This window comes from Lampetra fluviatilis, chromosome 55, assembly GCF_964198595.1.
Source record: "Lampetra fluviatilis chromosome 55, kcLamFluv1.1, whole genome shotgun sequence".
Lineage (NCBI taxonomy): Eukaryota > Metazoa > Chordata > Hyperoartia > Petromyzontiformes > Petromyzontidae > Lampetra > Lampetra fluviatilis.
In genome coordinates this window covers 9,483,490-9,500,929 of record NC_136329.1, presented here as the reverse complement: position 1 = coordinate 9,500,929, position 17,440 = coordinate 9,483,490, and the positions used below count along the sequence as shown (strand labels likewise).

The 17,440-nt window shown below is 58.4% G+C and overlaps 1 protein-coding gene across 1 annotated transcript in view; it reads left to right on the top strand.

Moving 5' to 3' along the window:
• LOC144949985 (cysteine-rich venom protein-like) overlaps positions 1-9,402 on the top strand; it is a 35,388-nt gene extending 25,986 nt beyond the window's left edge. The window contains exons 2-7 of the mRNA XM_078879974.1: positions 184-415; positions 4,230-4,320; positions 5,013-5,161; positions 6,242-6,342; positions 8,283-8,371; positions 9,263-9,402. Coding sequence (XP_078736100.1) covers positions 184-415; positions 4,230-4,320; positions 5,013-5,161; positions 6,242-6,342; positions 8,283-8,371; positions 9,263-9,402 — 802 coding nt within the window. The remainder of the gene's footprint in view (positions 1-183; positions 416-4,229; positions 4,321-5,012; positions 5,162-6,241; positions 6,343-8,282; positions 8,372-9,262) is intronic.
• Positions 9,403-17,440: the final 8,038 nt, after the last annotated feature.

Below are 17,440 nucleotides of genomic sequence, written 5' to 3'. Positions count from 1 at the left end.
TCACACAGACTCACACACAGAGAGCCACAGACTCACACAGAGAGACACAGACTCACACAGAGACACACAGACTCACAGACTCACACAGAGACTCACAGAGAGACACACACAGACTCACACAGAGAGACACACAGACTCACACAGACTCACGCAGAGACTCACCTCCCTCCCTCCCCCCGCCAGCCGCTTCTGCTGCACGCGTGCCCTGGGGGCGCTGGTGGTGCCCCTGGGGCTGCTGCTGCTGCTGCTGGGGGGAGGGGGGCTGGGGGGGCTCGCCCGGGGCGACAACTCGGACCTGGTGGAGGACGCCGCGGTGCTGGACACGCGGAACGCCGCGGTGAAGCAGGGCATCGTGAAGCTGCACAACGCGCTGCGCGCGTCCGTCAACCCGCACGCGGGCAACATGCTCCGTATGGTGAGGGGGGGCACTCACTCACCCACTGAGTCACCCACTCACTGAGTCACTCACCCACTGAGTCACTCACCCACTCACTCACTCACTCACCCACCCACCTACTCACTCACTCACCCACGCACTCACTCACCCACCCACCCACTCACCCACCCACCCACCCACTCACCCACCCACTCACTCACTCACCCACCCACTCACCCACTCACTCACTCACTCACTCAATCACTCACTCACCCACGCACTCACTCACCCACCCACCCACCCACTCACTCACTCACCCACTCACTCACTCACCCACTCACTCACTCACCCACTCACTCACTCACCCACCCACTCACTCACCCTCTCAGAGCATCGTGAAGCTGCACAACGCGCTGCGCACGTCCGTCAACCCGCACGCGGGCAACATGCTCCGTATGGTGAGGGGGGGCACTCACTCACTCACTGAGTCACCCACTCACTGAGTCACTCACCCACCCACTCACTCACCCACTGAGTCACCCACTCACTCACTCACCCACTCACTGAGTCACTCACACACCCACTAACAGAGTCACCCACTCACCCACTCACTCACTCACCCACTCACTCACTCACCCACTCACTCACTCACCCACTCACCCACTCACTCACTCACCCACTCACTCACTCACCCACTCACTCACCCACCCACTCACTCACTCACCCACTCACCCACTCACTCACCCTCTCAGAGCATCGTGAAGCTGCACAACGCGCTGCGTGCGTCCGTCAACCCGCACGCGGGCAACATGCTCCGTATGGTGAGGGGGGGCACTCACTCACCCACTGAGTCACCCACTCACTGAGTCACTCACCCACTGAGTCACTCACCCACTCACTCACTCACTCACCCACCCACCTACTCACTCACTCACCCACGCACTCACTCACCCACCCACCCACTCACCCACCCACCCACTCACCCACCCACTCACTCACTCACTCACCCACCCACTCACTCACTCACTCACTCACCCACGCACTCACTCACCCACCCACCCACCCACTCACTCACTCACCCACTCACTCACTCACCCACTCACTCACTCACTCACTCACCCACTCACTCACTCACCCACCCACTCACTCACCCTCTCAGAGCATCGTGAAGCTGCACAACGCGCTGCGCGCGTCCGTCAACCCGCACGCGGGCAACATGCTCCGTATGGTGAGGGGGGGCACTCACTCACTCACTGAGTCACCCACTCACTGAGTCACTCACCCACCCACTCACTCACCCACTGAGTCACCCACTCACTCACTCACCCACTCACTGAGTCACTCACACACCCACTAACAGAGTCACCCACTCACCCACTCACTCACTCACCCACTCACTCACTCACCCACTCACTCACTCACCCACTCACCCACTCACTCACTCACCCACTCACTCACTCACCCACTCACTCACCCACCCACTCACTCACTCACCCACTCACCCACTCACTCACCCTCTCAGAGCATCGTGAAGCTGCACAACGCGCTGCGTGCGTCCGTCAACCCGCACGCGGGCAACATGCTCCGTATGGTGAGGGGGGACACTCACTCACTCACTGAGTCACTCACTCACTGAGTCACTCACCCACCCACTCACCCACTCACTGAGTCACTCACCCACCCACTCACTCAATCACCCACCCACTCACTCAATCACCCACTCATTCAATCACCCACCCATCCACCCACCCATTTACCCATCCACCCACCCACTCACTCACCCACCCACTCACTCACTCACTCTTCCACCCACTCACCCACCCACCCACTCACTCACCCACCCACCCACTCACTCACTCACTCACCCACTCACTCACTCACTCACCCACCCACTCACTCACCCACCCACCCACTCACTCACTCACTCACCCACCCACCCACCCACTCACCCACCCACCCACTCACTCACTCACTCACCCACCCACCCACCCACTCACTCCCCTACTCACCCACCCACTCACCTCCTCACCCACTCACTCACTCACTCACCCACCCACCCACTCACTCACCCACCCACTCACTCACTCACCCACCCACTCACTCACTCACCCACCCACCCACTCACCCACCCACTCACCCACCCACCCACCCACCCACTCACTCACCCATCCACACACTCACTCACTCACCCACTCACTCACTCATCCACCCACTCACCCACCCACCCACCCACTCACTCCCCTACTCACCCACCCACCCACTCACTCACTCACCCATCCACACACTCACTCACTCACCCACTCACTCACTCATCCACCCACTCACCCACCCACCCACTCACTCCCCTACTCACCCACCCACCCACTCACTCACTCATCCACCCACTCACCCACCCACCCACTCACTCCCCTACTCACCCACCCACTCACCTCCTCACCCACTCACTCCCCTACTCACCCACCCACCCACCCACTCACTCACTCACCCACCCACCCACTCACTCACTCATCCACCCACTCACCCACTCACTCACTCATCCACCCACTCACCCACCCACCCACTCACTCCCCTACTCACCCACCCACTCACCTCCTCACCCACTCACATAATCACTTATTAATATTGACATATTACCGTGTAAATATAATTGCACATATGTAATTAAACAATTACACATGTCCTTTTATATAATCTATTACTGTGTATTTATACAATTAGGTTTATAATTATAATATATTTAACGTAATACATTTCAATGTATATATATATAATTACACTTTAATGATTATATTTTGCCGTGTGTATCATTACGTAGATATTGCTTATACAGACGACACATTACTGCGTGTAACGTAAAGTTTGCTCTGATGCATAATCTATAATTACGTAAAAATAATACAGAATATATTAGTGTGTATATTTAATTAGGCATTGTTCATGTGACTGTCTATCTATATAATTACACTTAATATATTTCTGTGTCTGTATATAAAATTAGGTTTGTCATTATATATTTGTTTATAACATGTTGTTTGGTTCTACGGTAAATAAAATAATAATGCAATAAATATATTACTATATGTAATCGATAGCTATGTATATATGGTTACTATGTATAATCGATAACTGTGTATAATATATAACTATATATTTTAGGTTTCGATTTAAAGCTTCTTTCGTGACTGCAGCAGGGATTCATCTTCTTGGTTCTTTCGGTAAAGTCGTCACGTAGAAGGGAAATAATAAAATAATAAAATAATAAAATAATAAAACATTATAAAATAATTCTCACGACGTTTCGGCCACAACGCAAGCAGCCGTCCTCAGGTGGAGAACATGTCTGTCGAGTGAGTGAGTGAGAGGGTGAGTGAGTGGGTGAGTGAGTGGGTGAGTAAGTGAGTGGGTAGTGAGTGGGTGAGTGAGTGGGTGAGTGAGTGGGTGAGTGGGTGAGTGAGTAAGTGAGTGGGTAGTGAGTGGGTGAGTGAGTGGGTGAGTGAGTGGGTGAGTGGGTGAGTGAGTGAGTGAGTGAGAGGGTGAGTGGGTAGGTAAGTAAGTGGGTGAGTGTGTGGGTAAGTGGGTGAGTGAGTGGATTAGTGGGTGAGTGAGTGGATGGGTGAGTGGGTGAGTGGGTGGTGAGTGGGTGAGTGAGTGAGTGGGTGAGTGGGTGAGTGAGTGAGTGAGTGGGTGAGTGGGTGAGAGGGTGAGTGGGTGAGTGAGAGGGTGGGTGTCTGTGTCCACCAGGAGTGGAATGACGAGGCAGGCAACAACAGCTACTTGTGGTTAAATGGGTGAGTGGGTGGGTGAGTGAGTGGGTGAGTGGGTGAGTGAGAGGGTGGGTGTCTGTGTCCACCAGGAGTGGAATGACGAGGCAGGCAACAACAGCTACCTGTGGTCCCTCACGTGCACCTTGAACCACAGCCCGCCGGCAAACCGCAAGACCTCAGGTGGTGACACCACCACCACCACTCGCTGTGTCAAGTTTCACTCTTAGTTCAATCTTAATGTTCAATCTTAAAAGAACCAAATAATAATTTCACTCTTAGTCTCTGTCTCTCTCTTTCTGTCTCTCTGTCTTCCTGTTTGTCTGTCTGTCTCTCTTAGTCTCTCTCTCTTAGTCTCTCTCTCCCTGTCTCTCTGTTTCTCTTAGTGGGTCTCTGTGTCTCTCTGTGTCTCTCTCTCTGTCTCTGTCTCACTGTGTGTGTCTCTCTGCGTCTCTGTCTCTCTCTGTGTCTCTGTCTCAATGTGTGTCTCTCTGTGTCTCTCTCTGTGTCTCTGTCTCCCTGTGTCTTTCTCTGTCTCTGTCTCTCTCTCTCTCTGTCTCACTGTGTGTGTCTCTCTGTGTCTCTGTCTCACTGTGTCTCTCTCTCTCTCTGTCTCCCTGTCTCCCTGTGTCTCTGTGTCTCTGTCTCACTGTGTGTGTCCCCCTGTGTCTCTCTCTCTCTGTGTCTCTCTCTGTGTCTCTGTCTCACTGTGTCTCTCTCTCTGTGTCTCTGTCCCCCTGTCTCCCTGTGTCTCCCTGTCTCCCTGTGTCTCTGTGTCTCTGTCTCACTGTGTGTCTCTCTCTGTGGTTCTGTCTCCCTGTGTCTCCGTGTCTCCCTGTGTCTCCGTGTCTCTCTGGGCGCGTGCGAGGGAGCAGCGTTCGGCTGCGGGGAGAATCTCTTCTTGTCGTCGGCGCCCTTCTCGTGGGAGCACGCGATCCGCGACTGGTTCAACGAGGTCGACAGCCCCGGGTTCGACTACGGGAAGGGGGCACGGACACCCGGAGCCGTGGGTCACTACACACAGGTGGGGGTAGAGGGGGACACTCACCCACTCACTCACTCACTCAGCCACTCACTCAGCCACTCACTCACTCACTCAGCCACTCACTCACTCAGCCACTCACTCAGCCACTCCCTCACTCACTCAGCCACTCACTCAGCCACTCACTCACTCAGCCACTCCCTCACTCACTCAGCCACTCACTCAGCCACTCACCGTGGGTCACTACACACAGGTGGGGTAGAGGGGGAGACTCAGCCACTCACTCACTCAGCCACTCACTCAGCCACTCACTCAGCCACTCACTCACTCAGCCACTCACTCAGCCACTCACTCAGCCACTCCCTCACTCACTCAGCCACTCACCGTGGGTCACTACACACAGGTGGGGTAGAGGGGGGAGACTCAGCCACTCACTCACTCAGCCACTCACTCAGCCACTCAGCCACTCACTCACCCACTCACTCACTCAGCCACTCACTCACTCAGCAACTCAGCCACTCAGCCACTCACCCACTTACACACTCACTCACTCACTCACCCACTCACTCAATCAGCCACTCACTCACTCAGCCACTCACTCAGCCACTCACTCACTCACCCACTCACCCACTCACTCACCCACTCACTCAATCAGCCACTCACTCACTCAGCCACCCACTCACTCACTCACTCACCCACTCACCCACTCACTCAATCAGCCACTCACTCAGCCACCCACTCACTCATCCACCCACTCACTCACCCACCCACTCAGCCACTCACTCAGCCACTCACTCACTCAGCCACCCACCCACTCACTCACCCACCCACTCACTCACCCACCCACTCACTCACTCACTCACCCACTCACCCACTCACTCACCCACCCACCCACCCACTCACTCAGCCACCCACTCACTCACTCACCCACCCACCCACCCACCCACCCACCCACTCACTCACCCACCCACTCACTCACTCACCCACTCACTCACTCAGCCACTCACTCAGCCACCCACTCACTCATCCACCCACTCACCCACTCACCCACCCACTCACCCACTCCACTCATCCACCCCACTCACTCACTCACCCACCCACTCACCCCTCCGCTCACACCAGGTGGTGTGGTACAGCTCCTACCAAGTGGGATGTGCAGTCACCTACTGCCCGGACACGGAGTCGGTCTACAAGTACATCTACGTCTGCCAGTACTGCCCGCAGTGAGTCACTCACTCCCACTAGGTCCACTCAGCCTTAAAAAACACAGCAAATAGTCGTGGCGTGTGGTAAACAGCACCGGTAGGGAGACAAAGGCGGCCGCGCCGTGGTGGTTCTGGGTGGTTGAGTGACTGGGTAAGTGGCTGAGTGGCTGAGTGAGTGAGTGGGTGAGTGGGTGGGTGAGTGGGTGAGTGGCTGAGTGAGTGAGTAGGTGAGTGAGTGGGTAAGTGGGTGAGTGGGTGGGTAAGTGGCTGAGTGGCTGAGTGAGTGAGTAGGTGAGTGAGTGGGTGAGTGGGTGGGTGAGTGAGTGAGTGGGTGAGTGAGTGACTGGGTGAGTGGGTGAGTGGGTGGGTGAGTGAGTGGGTGGGTGAGTGGGTGAGTGGGTGAGTGGGTGAGTGAGTGAGTGGGTGGGTGGGTGGGTGGGTGGGTGAGTGGGTGGGTGGGTGGGTGAGTGAGTGGGTGGGTGAGTGGGTGAGTGTGTGGGTGAGTGGGTGGGTGGGTGAGTGGGTGGGTGAGTGAGTGAGTGAGTGGGTGAGTGAGTGACTGGGTGAGTGAGTGAGTGGGTGAGTGGGTGAGTGGGTGAGTGAGTGTGTGGTGAGTGAGTGGGTGGGTGGGTGAGTGAGTGAGTGAGTGGGTGGGTGGGTGGGTGAGTGGGTGGGTGGGTGAGTGAGTGGGTGGGTGAGTGGGTGAGTGGGTGGGTGAGTGGGTGAGTGTGTGGGTGAGTGGGTGGGTGAGTGGGTGGGTGGGTGGGTGAGTGGGTGGGTGAGTGAGTGAGTGGGTGAGTGAGTGACTGGGTGAGTGGGTGACTGGGTGAGTGGGTGAGTGGGTGAGTGAGTGGGTGGGTGGGTGAGTGAGTGAGTGAGTGGGTGGGTGGGTGGGTGAGTGGGTGGGTGGGTGAGTGAGTGGGTGGGTGAGTGGGTGAGTGGGTGGGTGAGTGGGTGAGTGTGTGGGTGAGTGGGTGGGTGAGTGGGTGGGTGAGTGGGTGGGTGAGTGAGTGAGTGGGTGAGTGAGTGACTGGGTGAGTGAGTGAGTGGGTGAGTGGGTGAGTGAGTGGGTGAGTGTGTGGTGAGTGAGTGGGTGGGTGGGTGAGTAAGTGAGTGAGTGGGTGGGTGGGTGAGTGGGTGGGTGGGTGGGTGAGTGGGTGGGTGGGTGAGTGGGTGGGTGAGTAGGTGGGTGAGTGTGTGGGTGAGTGGGTGGGTGAGTGGGTGGGTGAGTGGGTGGGTGGGTGAGTGAGTTGGTAAGTGTGTGGGTGAGTGAGTGAGTGGGTGAGTGAGTGGGTGAGTGTGTGGGTGAGTGACTGGGTGAGTGGGTGGGTGAGTGAGTGAGTGGGTGGGTGGGTGGGTGAGTGAGTGAGTGGGTGAGTGGGTGGATGAGTGAGTGGGTGGGTGGGTGAGTGGATGAGTGAGTGGGTGGGTGGGTGGGTGAGTGAGTGAGTGAGTGGGTGGGTGGGTGAGTGGGTGAGTGGGTGGGTGGGTGAGTGAGTGGGTGAGTGGGTGAGTGTGTGGGTGAGTGACTGGGTGAGTGGGTGGGTGAGTGAGTGAGTGAGTGGGTGGGTGGGTGGGTGAGTGAGTGAGTGGGTGAGTGGGTGGATGAGTGAGTGGGTGGGTGGGTGGGTGAGTGGGTGAGTGAGTGGGTGGGTGGGTGGGTGAGTGAGTGGGTGGGTGAGTGGGTGAGTGGGTGGGTGGGTGGGTGAGTGAGTGAGTGAGTGGGTGGGTGGGTGAGTGAGTGGGTGGGTGGGTGAGTGGGTGGGTGAGTGAGTGAGTGAGTGGGTGGGTGGGTCAGTGGGTGAGTGAGTGAGTGGGTGGGTGAGTGAGTGGGTGGGTGGGTGAGTGGGTGAGTGAGTGAGTGGGTGGGTGGGTGAGTGAGTGAGTGGGTGGGTGATGGTGGTTCTGATGATGTTGATGTTGTTGATGTTGTTGTTGATGTTGTTGTTGATGTTCAGGGGTAATCTGAACACGCGTCTCACTCGCCCCTACGACCTGGGGGAGCCGTGCGCACTCTGCCCCAACAACTGCGACAACGGCCAATGCAGTAGGTCCACTCTACTCTACTCCACTCTACACCACTCCACTCTACACTACTCCACTCTACACCACTCCACTCTACACCACTCCACTCTACACCACTCCACTCTACACCACTCCACTCTACACCACTCCACTCTACACCACTCCACTCTACACCACTCCACTCTACACCACTCCACTCTACACCACTCCACTCTACACCACTCCACTCTACACCACTCCACTCTACACCACTCCACTCTACACCACTCCACTCTACACCACTCCACTCTACACCACTCCACTCTACACCACTCCACTCTACACCACTCCACTCTACACCACTCCACTCTACACCACTCCACTCTACACCACTCCACTTTACACCACTCCACTCTACACCACTCCACTCTACACCACTCCACTCTACACCACTCCACTCTACACCACTCCACTCTACACCACTCCACTCTACACCACTCCACTCTACACCACTCCACTCTACACCACTCCACTCTACACCACTCCACTCTACACCACTCCACTCTACACCACTCCACTCTACACCACTCCACTCTACACTACTCCACTCTACACCACTCCACTCTACACCACTCCACTCTACACCACTCCACTCTACACCACTCCACTCTACACCACTCCACTCTACTCCACTCCACTCTACTCCACTCCACTCTACTCTACTCCACTCTACACCACTCTCCCCCCCCACCCTCCCCCCTCCCCCCCCACCCCACCCCCCCCCACTCTCCCCCCACCCTCCCCCCACCTTCCCCCCCACCCCACCTCCCCCCACCCTCCCCCCCCCCACTCTCCCCCCCACTCTCCCCCCACCCTCCCCCCCACCCCACCTCCCCCCACCCTCCCCCCCACCCCACCTCCCCCACCCCCCCAGCCAACCCGTGCCCCTACGTGGACGGCTACTCCAACTGCAAGCAGATGAAGGCGGCTTACGGCTGCGGCCCCTCCAAGAACGGCCTCATCGTGCTGGGGTACTGCCCCGCCTCCTGCCGCTGCGCCGACAAGATCTACTGACCAAGCCCTGGGGGCTCTCTGGGCGCCCTGGGGGCACTCTGGGGGCCCTGGGGGCACTCTGGGGGCCCTGGGGGCACTCTGGGGGCACTCTGGGGGCACTCTGGGGGCACTCTGGGAACCCTGGAGGCACTCTGGGCGCCCTGGGGGTTCTCTGAGTGCCGTGGGGGCCCTGAGGGCACTCTGGGGGCACTCTGGGGGCCCTGGGGGCACTCTGGTCTGCCGTGACGTCATCACCCCCTCCCGTGACGTCATCGCCCCCTCCCGTGACGTTATTTTATTGCTCACGTGCCACTACTAACCACTACTAACCACGACTAACCACTACTAGCTACGACTAACCACTGCTAGCCCTCAGGGCACTGGGGTGGACAGGGAGTGCCCTCAGGGCACTGGGGGTGGAGTTTCTGGTGCTTCCAATAAACAGGTGTTGGGCAACTTCCCATCTCGTCTATGATTGGTTGAGGGATGCGTGTGTGTGGTTGTGTGGGTGAGTGGGTGAGTGGGAGAATGGGTGAATGGGTGAGTGGGTGAGTGAGTGGGAAGTAAGTGGGTGAGTAGGTGAGTAGGTGAGTGAGTGAGTGAGTAGGTGAGTGAGTGAGTGGGTGAGTGGGAGAGTGTGTGAGTGAGTGAGTAGGTGAGTGAGTGGGTGAGTGGGAGAGTGGGTGAGTGAGTGGGTAGGTGGGTGGGTGAGTGGGTGAGTGGGTGAGTGAGTGGGAGAATGGGTGAGTGGGTGAGTGAGTGGGAAGTAAGTGGGTGAGTAGGTGAGTAGGAGAGTGAGTGAGTGAGTAGGTGAGTGAGTGGGTGAGTGGGAGAGTGGGTGAGTGAGTGGGAGAGTGGGAAGTAAGTGGGTGAGTGGGTGAGTGAATGGGTGAGTGAGTAGGTGAGTGAGTGAGTGGGTGAGTGGGAGAGTGGGTGAGTGAGTAGGTGAGTGAGTGGGTGAGTGAGTGGGTGAGTGGGAAGTAAGTGGGTGAGTGGGTGAGTGAGTAAGTGGGTGGGTGAGTGGGTGGGTGAGTGGGTGAGTAGGTGAGTGAGTGGGTGTGTGGGTGAGTGAGTAGGTGAGTGGGTGAGTGGCTGAGTGGGTGGGTGGGTGAGTGGGTGGGCGAGTGGGTGTGTGGGTGAGTGGGTGAGTGGGTGAGTGAGTAGGTGAGTAGGTGAGTGAGTGGATGAATGGGTGAGCAGGTGAGTGAGTGGGTGGGTGGGTGCGTGGGTGAGTGGGTGAGTGGGTGGGTGAGTGGGTAGGTGGGTGGGTGAGTGGGTGAGTGGGTAGGCGGGTGAGTGAGTGTGTGTGTGGGTGAGTGAGTGAGTAGGTGAGTGAGTGGGTGTGTGGGTAAGTGAGTGGGTGAGTGGGTGGGTGAGTGGGTGAGTAGGTGAGTAAGTGGGTGTGTGGGTAAGTGAGTGGGTGAGTAGGTGAGTGAGTGGATGTGTGGGTAAGTGAGTGGGTGAGTGAGTGGGTGAGTAGGTGGGTGTGTGGGTGGGTGAGTGGGTGGTTGAGTGGATGGGTGGGTGGGTGAGTGGGTGGATGGGTGGGTGAGTGGGTGGGTGGGTGAGTGGGTGAGTGGGTGGATGAGTGGATGGATGGGTGGGTGAGTGGGTAGGCGGGTGAGTGAGTGGGCGTGTGGGTGAGTGGGTGGGTGAGTGGGTGAGTAGGTGAGTGGGTGAGTAGGTGGGTAAGTGGGTGTGTGTGTGGGTGAGTGGATGGGTGGGTAAGTGGATGGGTGGGTGAGTGTGTGTGTGTGGGTGAGTGGGTGAGTAGGTGGGTGAGTGAGTGGGTGTGTGGGTGAGTGGGTGGGTGAGTGGGTGAGTAGGTGAGTGGGTGAGTAGGTGGGTGAGTGAGTGGGTGAGTAGGTGGGTGAGTGAGTGGGTGTGTGGGTGAGTAGGTGAGTGAGTGGGTGAGTAGGTGGGTGAGTAGGTGGGTGTGTGGGTGAGTGGATGGGTGGGTAATTGGATGGGTGGGTGAGTGTGTGAGTGTGTGTGTGGGTGAGTGTGTGTGTGGGTCCTGGCAAGGATTATTCAACATCGCCTTGCTAGGCATGCTGAGGAGAGGCTTGCGGAGCCCCAATGTGGTTTCAGGAAAGGGCGGTCCTGCACAGATGCCATATTTGCCATATTTTCTGTCCGTCTGCTACAGCAGAGGTGTAGGGAATTCCAAAAAGACCTACATCTCTGCTTTATTGACCTGGTCAAGGCCTATGATACCATCAGTAGGACTGGGCTCTGGGTTGTTCTTCGTGCTTTCGGAGTCCCTGACCCTCTGCTCACGATCATTAAGGACCTTCATGATGGTGAGCGGGCCCGGGTAAAACTACGTGGCCGGGAGTCGGAGCCTTTCCCTGTACACCTTGGGGTGCGACAGGGATGTCCTCTGGCTCCCACATTATTTAACATCTATTTCGACTGCGTAGTTCGTGAAGCCTTCAATAGCTGTACCGGGGGAATTTCCATTTGGTACAGATATAATGGGAGGCTGATCGACGCCCGGGTGCGATCAAGGGATGGCTCCCTATTGGTCAACCACGTTATGTATGCCGATGATTTGGTAATAGCTGCTCATTCAGAAGAGGAGTTGGAGACGCTGCTGCTGAGACTGGAGCGTGCCACTAAGAGGTGGGGCCTTACCATCAGCCCCACCAAAACTAAGCACCTGCCTGGGTATTTTGTACCATCGGACACTCCACCCCCACAACTCCCAATTGGTGATGGGGCAGTTGTGGAGAGAGTGGAGAGTTTCCCATACCTGGGCAGTGTGCTTATGACCGGCTCCAGTTTATCAGCAGAGGTCTCACTCCGAATCAGTCGAGCGGCAATATCTTTTCATCGGTTGCGTAACGCTGTGTGGAAGCTACCTGGTCTGTCGCTCCGCACGAAGCTTCAGGTCTTCTCGGCCACGGTCATTCCCTCCCTTCTCTACGCTTGCGAAACGTGGACCCCCCTAGTGGAGCATCTTCGCCGGTTGGAAACATTTAGGCTGGCCTGCCTACGATCCATCCTGGGTTTAACCAGGCTGGATTGTGTGAGGAGCTCACAAGTCCTTGAAAGATCTGGGCAAAGTCCCATCAGTGAGCTCCTCCGGCAGGCAAGGCTGCGTTGGCTGGGTCATGTAGCCCGCATGCCCAGCCACCGCATGCCTAAACAGCTTTTGTTCGGCCGGATCGAGGGGGCTAAACGGGCGCGGCACGGGCTAGAGAAGAGATGGAGTGATGTGGTACAGGAGGACGTGGAGCTGAGTGGACTTGCCGATGACTGGTACCAGCGGTGTCAAGATCGGCCTCTGTGGAGGAGGCTCGTGAAGGACGCTACTGGGCAGTTGGAGGCAGTCGCCCTCCAACAACAACGGAGGGCGGAGGAGCGACGCTCACAACAACGAGCGGAGCGACGGGTGGCTAAAGCACAGCAAGTTGGTACAGTAGGGGGCACAGGTGGTGCATCAGCCAGTCATCTCGGTCATCTCGGTCAGTCGACCCGTGGCACCTGGGTCTGCCCCGTGACCTCCTGCCAGCGGGCGTTCGACACTTCACGTGGCCTCAAGGTGCACATGGCCTGGCACAAGCGTCGTGGTGACGTCACCGCCACTTAGTGGCGAATGGCGGTTGTTGTTGTTGTTGTGTGTGGGTGAGTGGGTGAGTGTGTGTGTGGGTGTGTGGGTGGGTGAGTGAGTGTGTGTGTGGGTGAGTGTGTGAGTGTGTGTGTGGGTGTGTGTGTGGGTGAGTGTGTGAGTGTGTGTGTGTGGGTGGGTGAGTGTGTGTGTGGGTGAGTGAGTGTGTGAGTGTGTGTGTGGGTGTGTGGGTGAGTGAGTGTGTGTGTGAGTGTGTGTGGGTGAGTGTGTGTGTGGGTGAGTGTGTGAATGAGTGAGTGGGTGTGTGGGTGGGTGAGTGTGTGGGTGTGTGTGAGTGTGTGGGTGAGTGGGTGAGTGTGTGGGTGAGTGGGTGTGTGTGTGGGTGAGTGTGTGTGTGGGTGAGTGGGAGAATGGGTGAATGGGTGAGTGGGTGAGTGAGTGGGAAGTAAGTGGGTGAGTAGGTGAGTAGGTGAGTGAGTGAGTGAGTAGGTGAGTGAGTGAGTGGGTGAGTGGGAGAGTGTGTGAGTGAGTGAGTAGGTGAGTGAGTGGGTGAGTGGGAGAGTGGGTGAGTGAGTGGGTAGGTGGGTGGGTGAGTGGGTGAGTGGGTGAGTGAGTGGGAGAATGGGTGAGTGGGTGAGTGAGTGGGAAGTAAGTGGGTGAGTAGGTGAGTAGGAGAGTGAGTGAGTGAGTAGGTGAGTGAGTGGGTGAGTGGGAGAGTGGGTGAGTGGGAGAGTGGGTGAGTGAGTGGGAGAGTGGGAAGTAAGTGGGTGAGTGGGTGAGTGAATGGGTGAGTGAGTAGGTGAGTGAGTGAGTGAGTGGGTGAGTGGGAGAGTGGGTGAGTGAGTAGGTGAGTGAGTGGGTGAGTGAGTGGGTGAGTGGGAAGTAAGTGGGTGAGTGGGTGAGTGAGTAAGTGGGTGGGTGAGTGGGTGGGTGAGTGGGTGAGTAGGTGAGTGAGTGGGTGTGTGGGTGAGTGAGTAGGTGAGTGGGTGAGTGGCTGAGTGGGTGGGTGGGTGAGTGGGTGGGCGAGTGGGTGTGTGGGTGAGTGGGTGAGTGGGTGAGTGAGTAGGTGAGTGGGTGAGTAGGTGAGTGAGTGGATGAATGGGTGAGCAGGTGAGTGAGTGGGTGGGTGGGTGCGTGGGTGAGTGGGTGAGTGGGTGGGTGAGTGGGTAGGTGGGTGGGTGAGTGGGTGAGTGGGTAGGCGGGTGAGTGAGTGTGTGTGTGGGTGAGTGAGTGAGTAGGTGAGTGAGTGGGTGTGTGGGTAAGTGAGTGGGTGAGTGGGTGGGTGAGTGGGTGAGTAGGTGAGTAAGTGGGTGTGTGGGTAAGTGAGTGGGTGAGTAGGTGAGTGAGTGGATGTGTGGGTAAGTGAGTGGGTGAGTGAGTGGGTGAGTAGGTGGGTGTGTGGGTGGGTGAGTGGGTGGTTGAGTGGATGGGTGGGTGGGTGAGTGGGTGGATGGGTGGGTGAGTGGGTGGGTGGGTGAGTGGGTGAGTGGGTGGATGAGTGGATGGATGGGTGGGTGAGTGGGTAGGCGGGTGAGTGAGTGGGCGTGTGGGTGAGTGGGTGGGTGAGTGGGTGAGTAGGTGAGTGAGTGGGTGAGTAGGTGGGTAAGTGGGTGTGTGTGTGGGTGAGTGGATGGGTGGGTAAGTGGATGGGTGGGTGAGTGTGTGTGTGTGGGTGAGTGGGTGAGTAGGTGGGTGAGTGAGTGGGTGTGTGGGTGAGTGGGTGGGTGAGTGGGTGAGTAGGTGAGTGGGTGAGTAGGTGGGTGAGTGAGTGGGTGAGTAGGTGGGTGAGTGAGTGGGTGTGTGGGTGAGTAGGTGAGTGAGTGGGTGAGTAGGTGGGTGAGTAGGTGGGTGTGTGGGTGAGTGGATGGGTGGGTAATTGGATGGGTGGGTGAGTGTGTGAGTGTGTGTGTGGGTGAGTGTGTGTGTGGGTGAGTGGGTGAGTGTGTGTGTGGGTGTGTGGGTGGGTGAGTGAGTGTGTGTGTGGGTGAGTGTGTGAGTGTGTGTGTGGGTGTGTGTGTGGGTGAGTGTGTGAGTGTGTGTGTGTGGGTGGGTGAGTGTGTGTGTGGGTGAGTGAGTGTGTGAGTGTGTGTGTGGGTGTGTGGGTGAGTGAGTGTGTGTGTGAGTGTGTGTGGGTGAGTGTGTGTGTGGGTGAGTGTGTGAATGAGTGAGTGGGTGTGTGGGTGGGTGAGTGTGTGGGTGTGTGTGAGTGTGTGGGTGAGTGGGTGAGTGTGTGGGTGAGTGGGTGTGTGTGTGGGTGAGTGTGTGTGTGGGTGAGTGGGTGAGTGTGTGGGTGAGTGGGTGTGTGTGTGGGTGAGTGTGTGTATGTGTGGGTGAGTGTGTGTGTGGGTGAGTGTGTGTGTGGGTGAGTGTGTGGGTGGGTGAGTGTGTGTGGGTGAGTGTGTGTGTGTGTGAGTGTGTGTGTGGGTGAGTGTGTGGGTGTGTGGGTGGGTGAGTGTGTGTGGGTGAGTGTGTGGGTGGGTGAGTGTGTGTGTGGGTGAGTGAGTGTGTGTGTGGGTGAGTGTGTGGGTGTAATGAGAGCGCCATCTGCTGTACCACGTGGGGCGTCACTTGCCATGCCGCGGTGGGTGACCTGGGCTCGGGGGTCACGTCGACAGCAAACGAGAGGGGGGCGGAGCCACCCGGGAAGCCTCTGGAACGATCCCGAAGGTTCCATCATGAGGGGCGTGGCCAGAGGCGGGGCTTAGTCACCACGGGCGGGGCTTAGTCACTAGAGGCGGGGCTTAGTAGCCAGGGGCGGGGCTTAGTCACCAGGGGCGGGGCTTAGTCACCGGGGAGCGAATAGAAGCGTGGCCCGGAGCGAGGGGGGCGTGGCCCGGAGCGAGGGGGGCGTGGCCAGGAGCGAGGGGGGCGTGGCCAGGAGCGAGGGGGGCGTGCCCAGGAGAGAGGGGGGCGTGGCCAGGAGCGAGGGGGGGGGGCACTCCACCTCCAGCCGCTCCACCTCCACATCTCCACCTCCAGCTGCTCCACCTTCAGCCACTCCACCTCCAGCCACTCCACCTCCAGCCACTCCACCTTCAGCCACTCCACCCCCAGCCACTCCACCTCCAGCTGCTCCACCCCCAGCCACTCCACCTCCAGCCACTCCACCTCCAGCCACTCCACCTCCAGCCACTCCACCCCCAGCCACTCCACCTCCAGCCACTCCACCTCCAGCCACTCCACCTCCAGCCACTCCACCCCCAGCCACTCCACCTCCAGCCACTCCACCTTCAGCCACTCCACCTCCAGCCACTCCACCTCCAGCCACTCCACCTCCAGCCACTCCACTCCCAGCCACTCCACCTCCAGCCACTCCACCCCCAGCCATTCCACCTCCAGCCACTCCACCCCAAGCCACTCCACCTCCAGCCGCTCCACCTCCAGCCGCTCCACCTCCAGCCACTCCACCTCCAGCCACTCCACCTCCAGCCACTCTACCTCCAGCCACTCCACCCCCAGCCACTCCCCCTCCAGCCGCTCCACCTCCAGCCGCTCCACCTTCAGCCGCTCCACCTCCAGCCGCTCCACCTCCAGCCACTCCACCTCCAGCCACTCCACCTCCAGCCGCTCCACCTCCAGCCGCTCCACCTCCAGCCGCTCCACCTCCAGCCGCTCCACCTCCAGCCGCTCCACCTCCAGCCACTCCACCTTCAGCCACTCCACCTCCAGCCGCTCCACCTCCAGCCACTCCACCTTCAGCCACTCCACCTCTAGCCACTCCACCTTCAGCCACTCCACCTCCAGCCACTCCACCTTCAGCCACTCCACCTCCAGCCACTCCACCTCCAGCCGCTCCACCTTCAGCCACTCCACCTCCAGCCACTCCACCTCCAGCCACTCCACCTGCAGCCACTCCACCTTCAGCCACTCCACCTCCAGCCACTCCACCTCCAGCCACTCCACCTCCAGCCACTCCACCTTCAGCCACTCCACCTCCAGCCACTCCACCTCCAGCCACTCCACCTCCAGCCGCTCCACCTCCAGCCACTCCACCTTCAGCCACTCCACCTCCAGCCACTCCACCTTCAGCCACTCCACCTTCAGCCACTCCACCTCCAGCCACTCCACCTCCAGCCGCTCCACCTCCAGCCGCTCCACCTCCAGCCACTCCACCTTCAGCCACTCCACCTCCAGCCACTCCACCTCCAGCCACTCCACCTCCAGCCACTCCACCTCCAGCCACTCCACCTTCAGCCGCTCCACCTCCAGCCGCTCCACCTCCAGCCACTCCACCTTCAGCCACTCCACCTCCAGCCACTCCACCTTCAGCCACTCCACCTCCAGCCACTCCACCTTCAGCCACTCCACCTCCAGCCGCTCCACCTCCAGCCACTCCACCTTCACGGCAACAGACTTCCCCGCCACATCGAGCAGGCGAGCGAGCGGCCTCCTGTCTCAGCGTAATAAACTCTGTTCAGACGACGTCGTCACTTCAGAGTTGTTTATTTGCTTTCCGCAGCCTTCCGCAGCCTTCCGCAGCCTTCC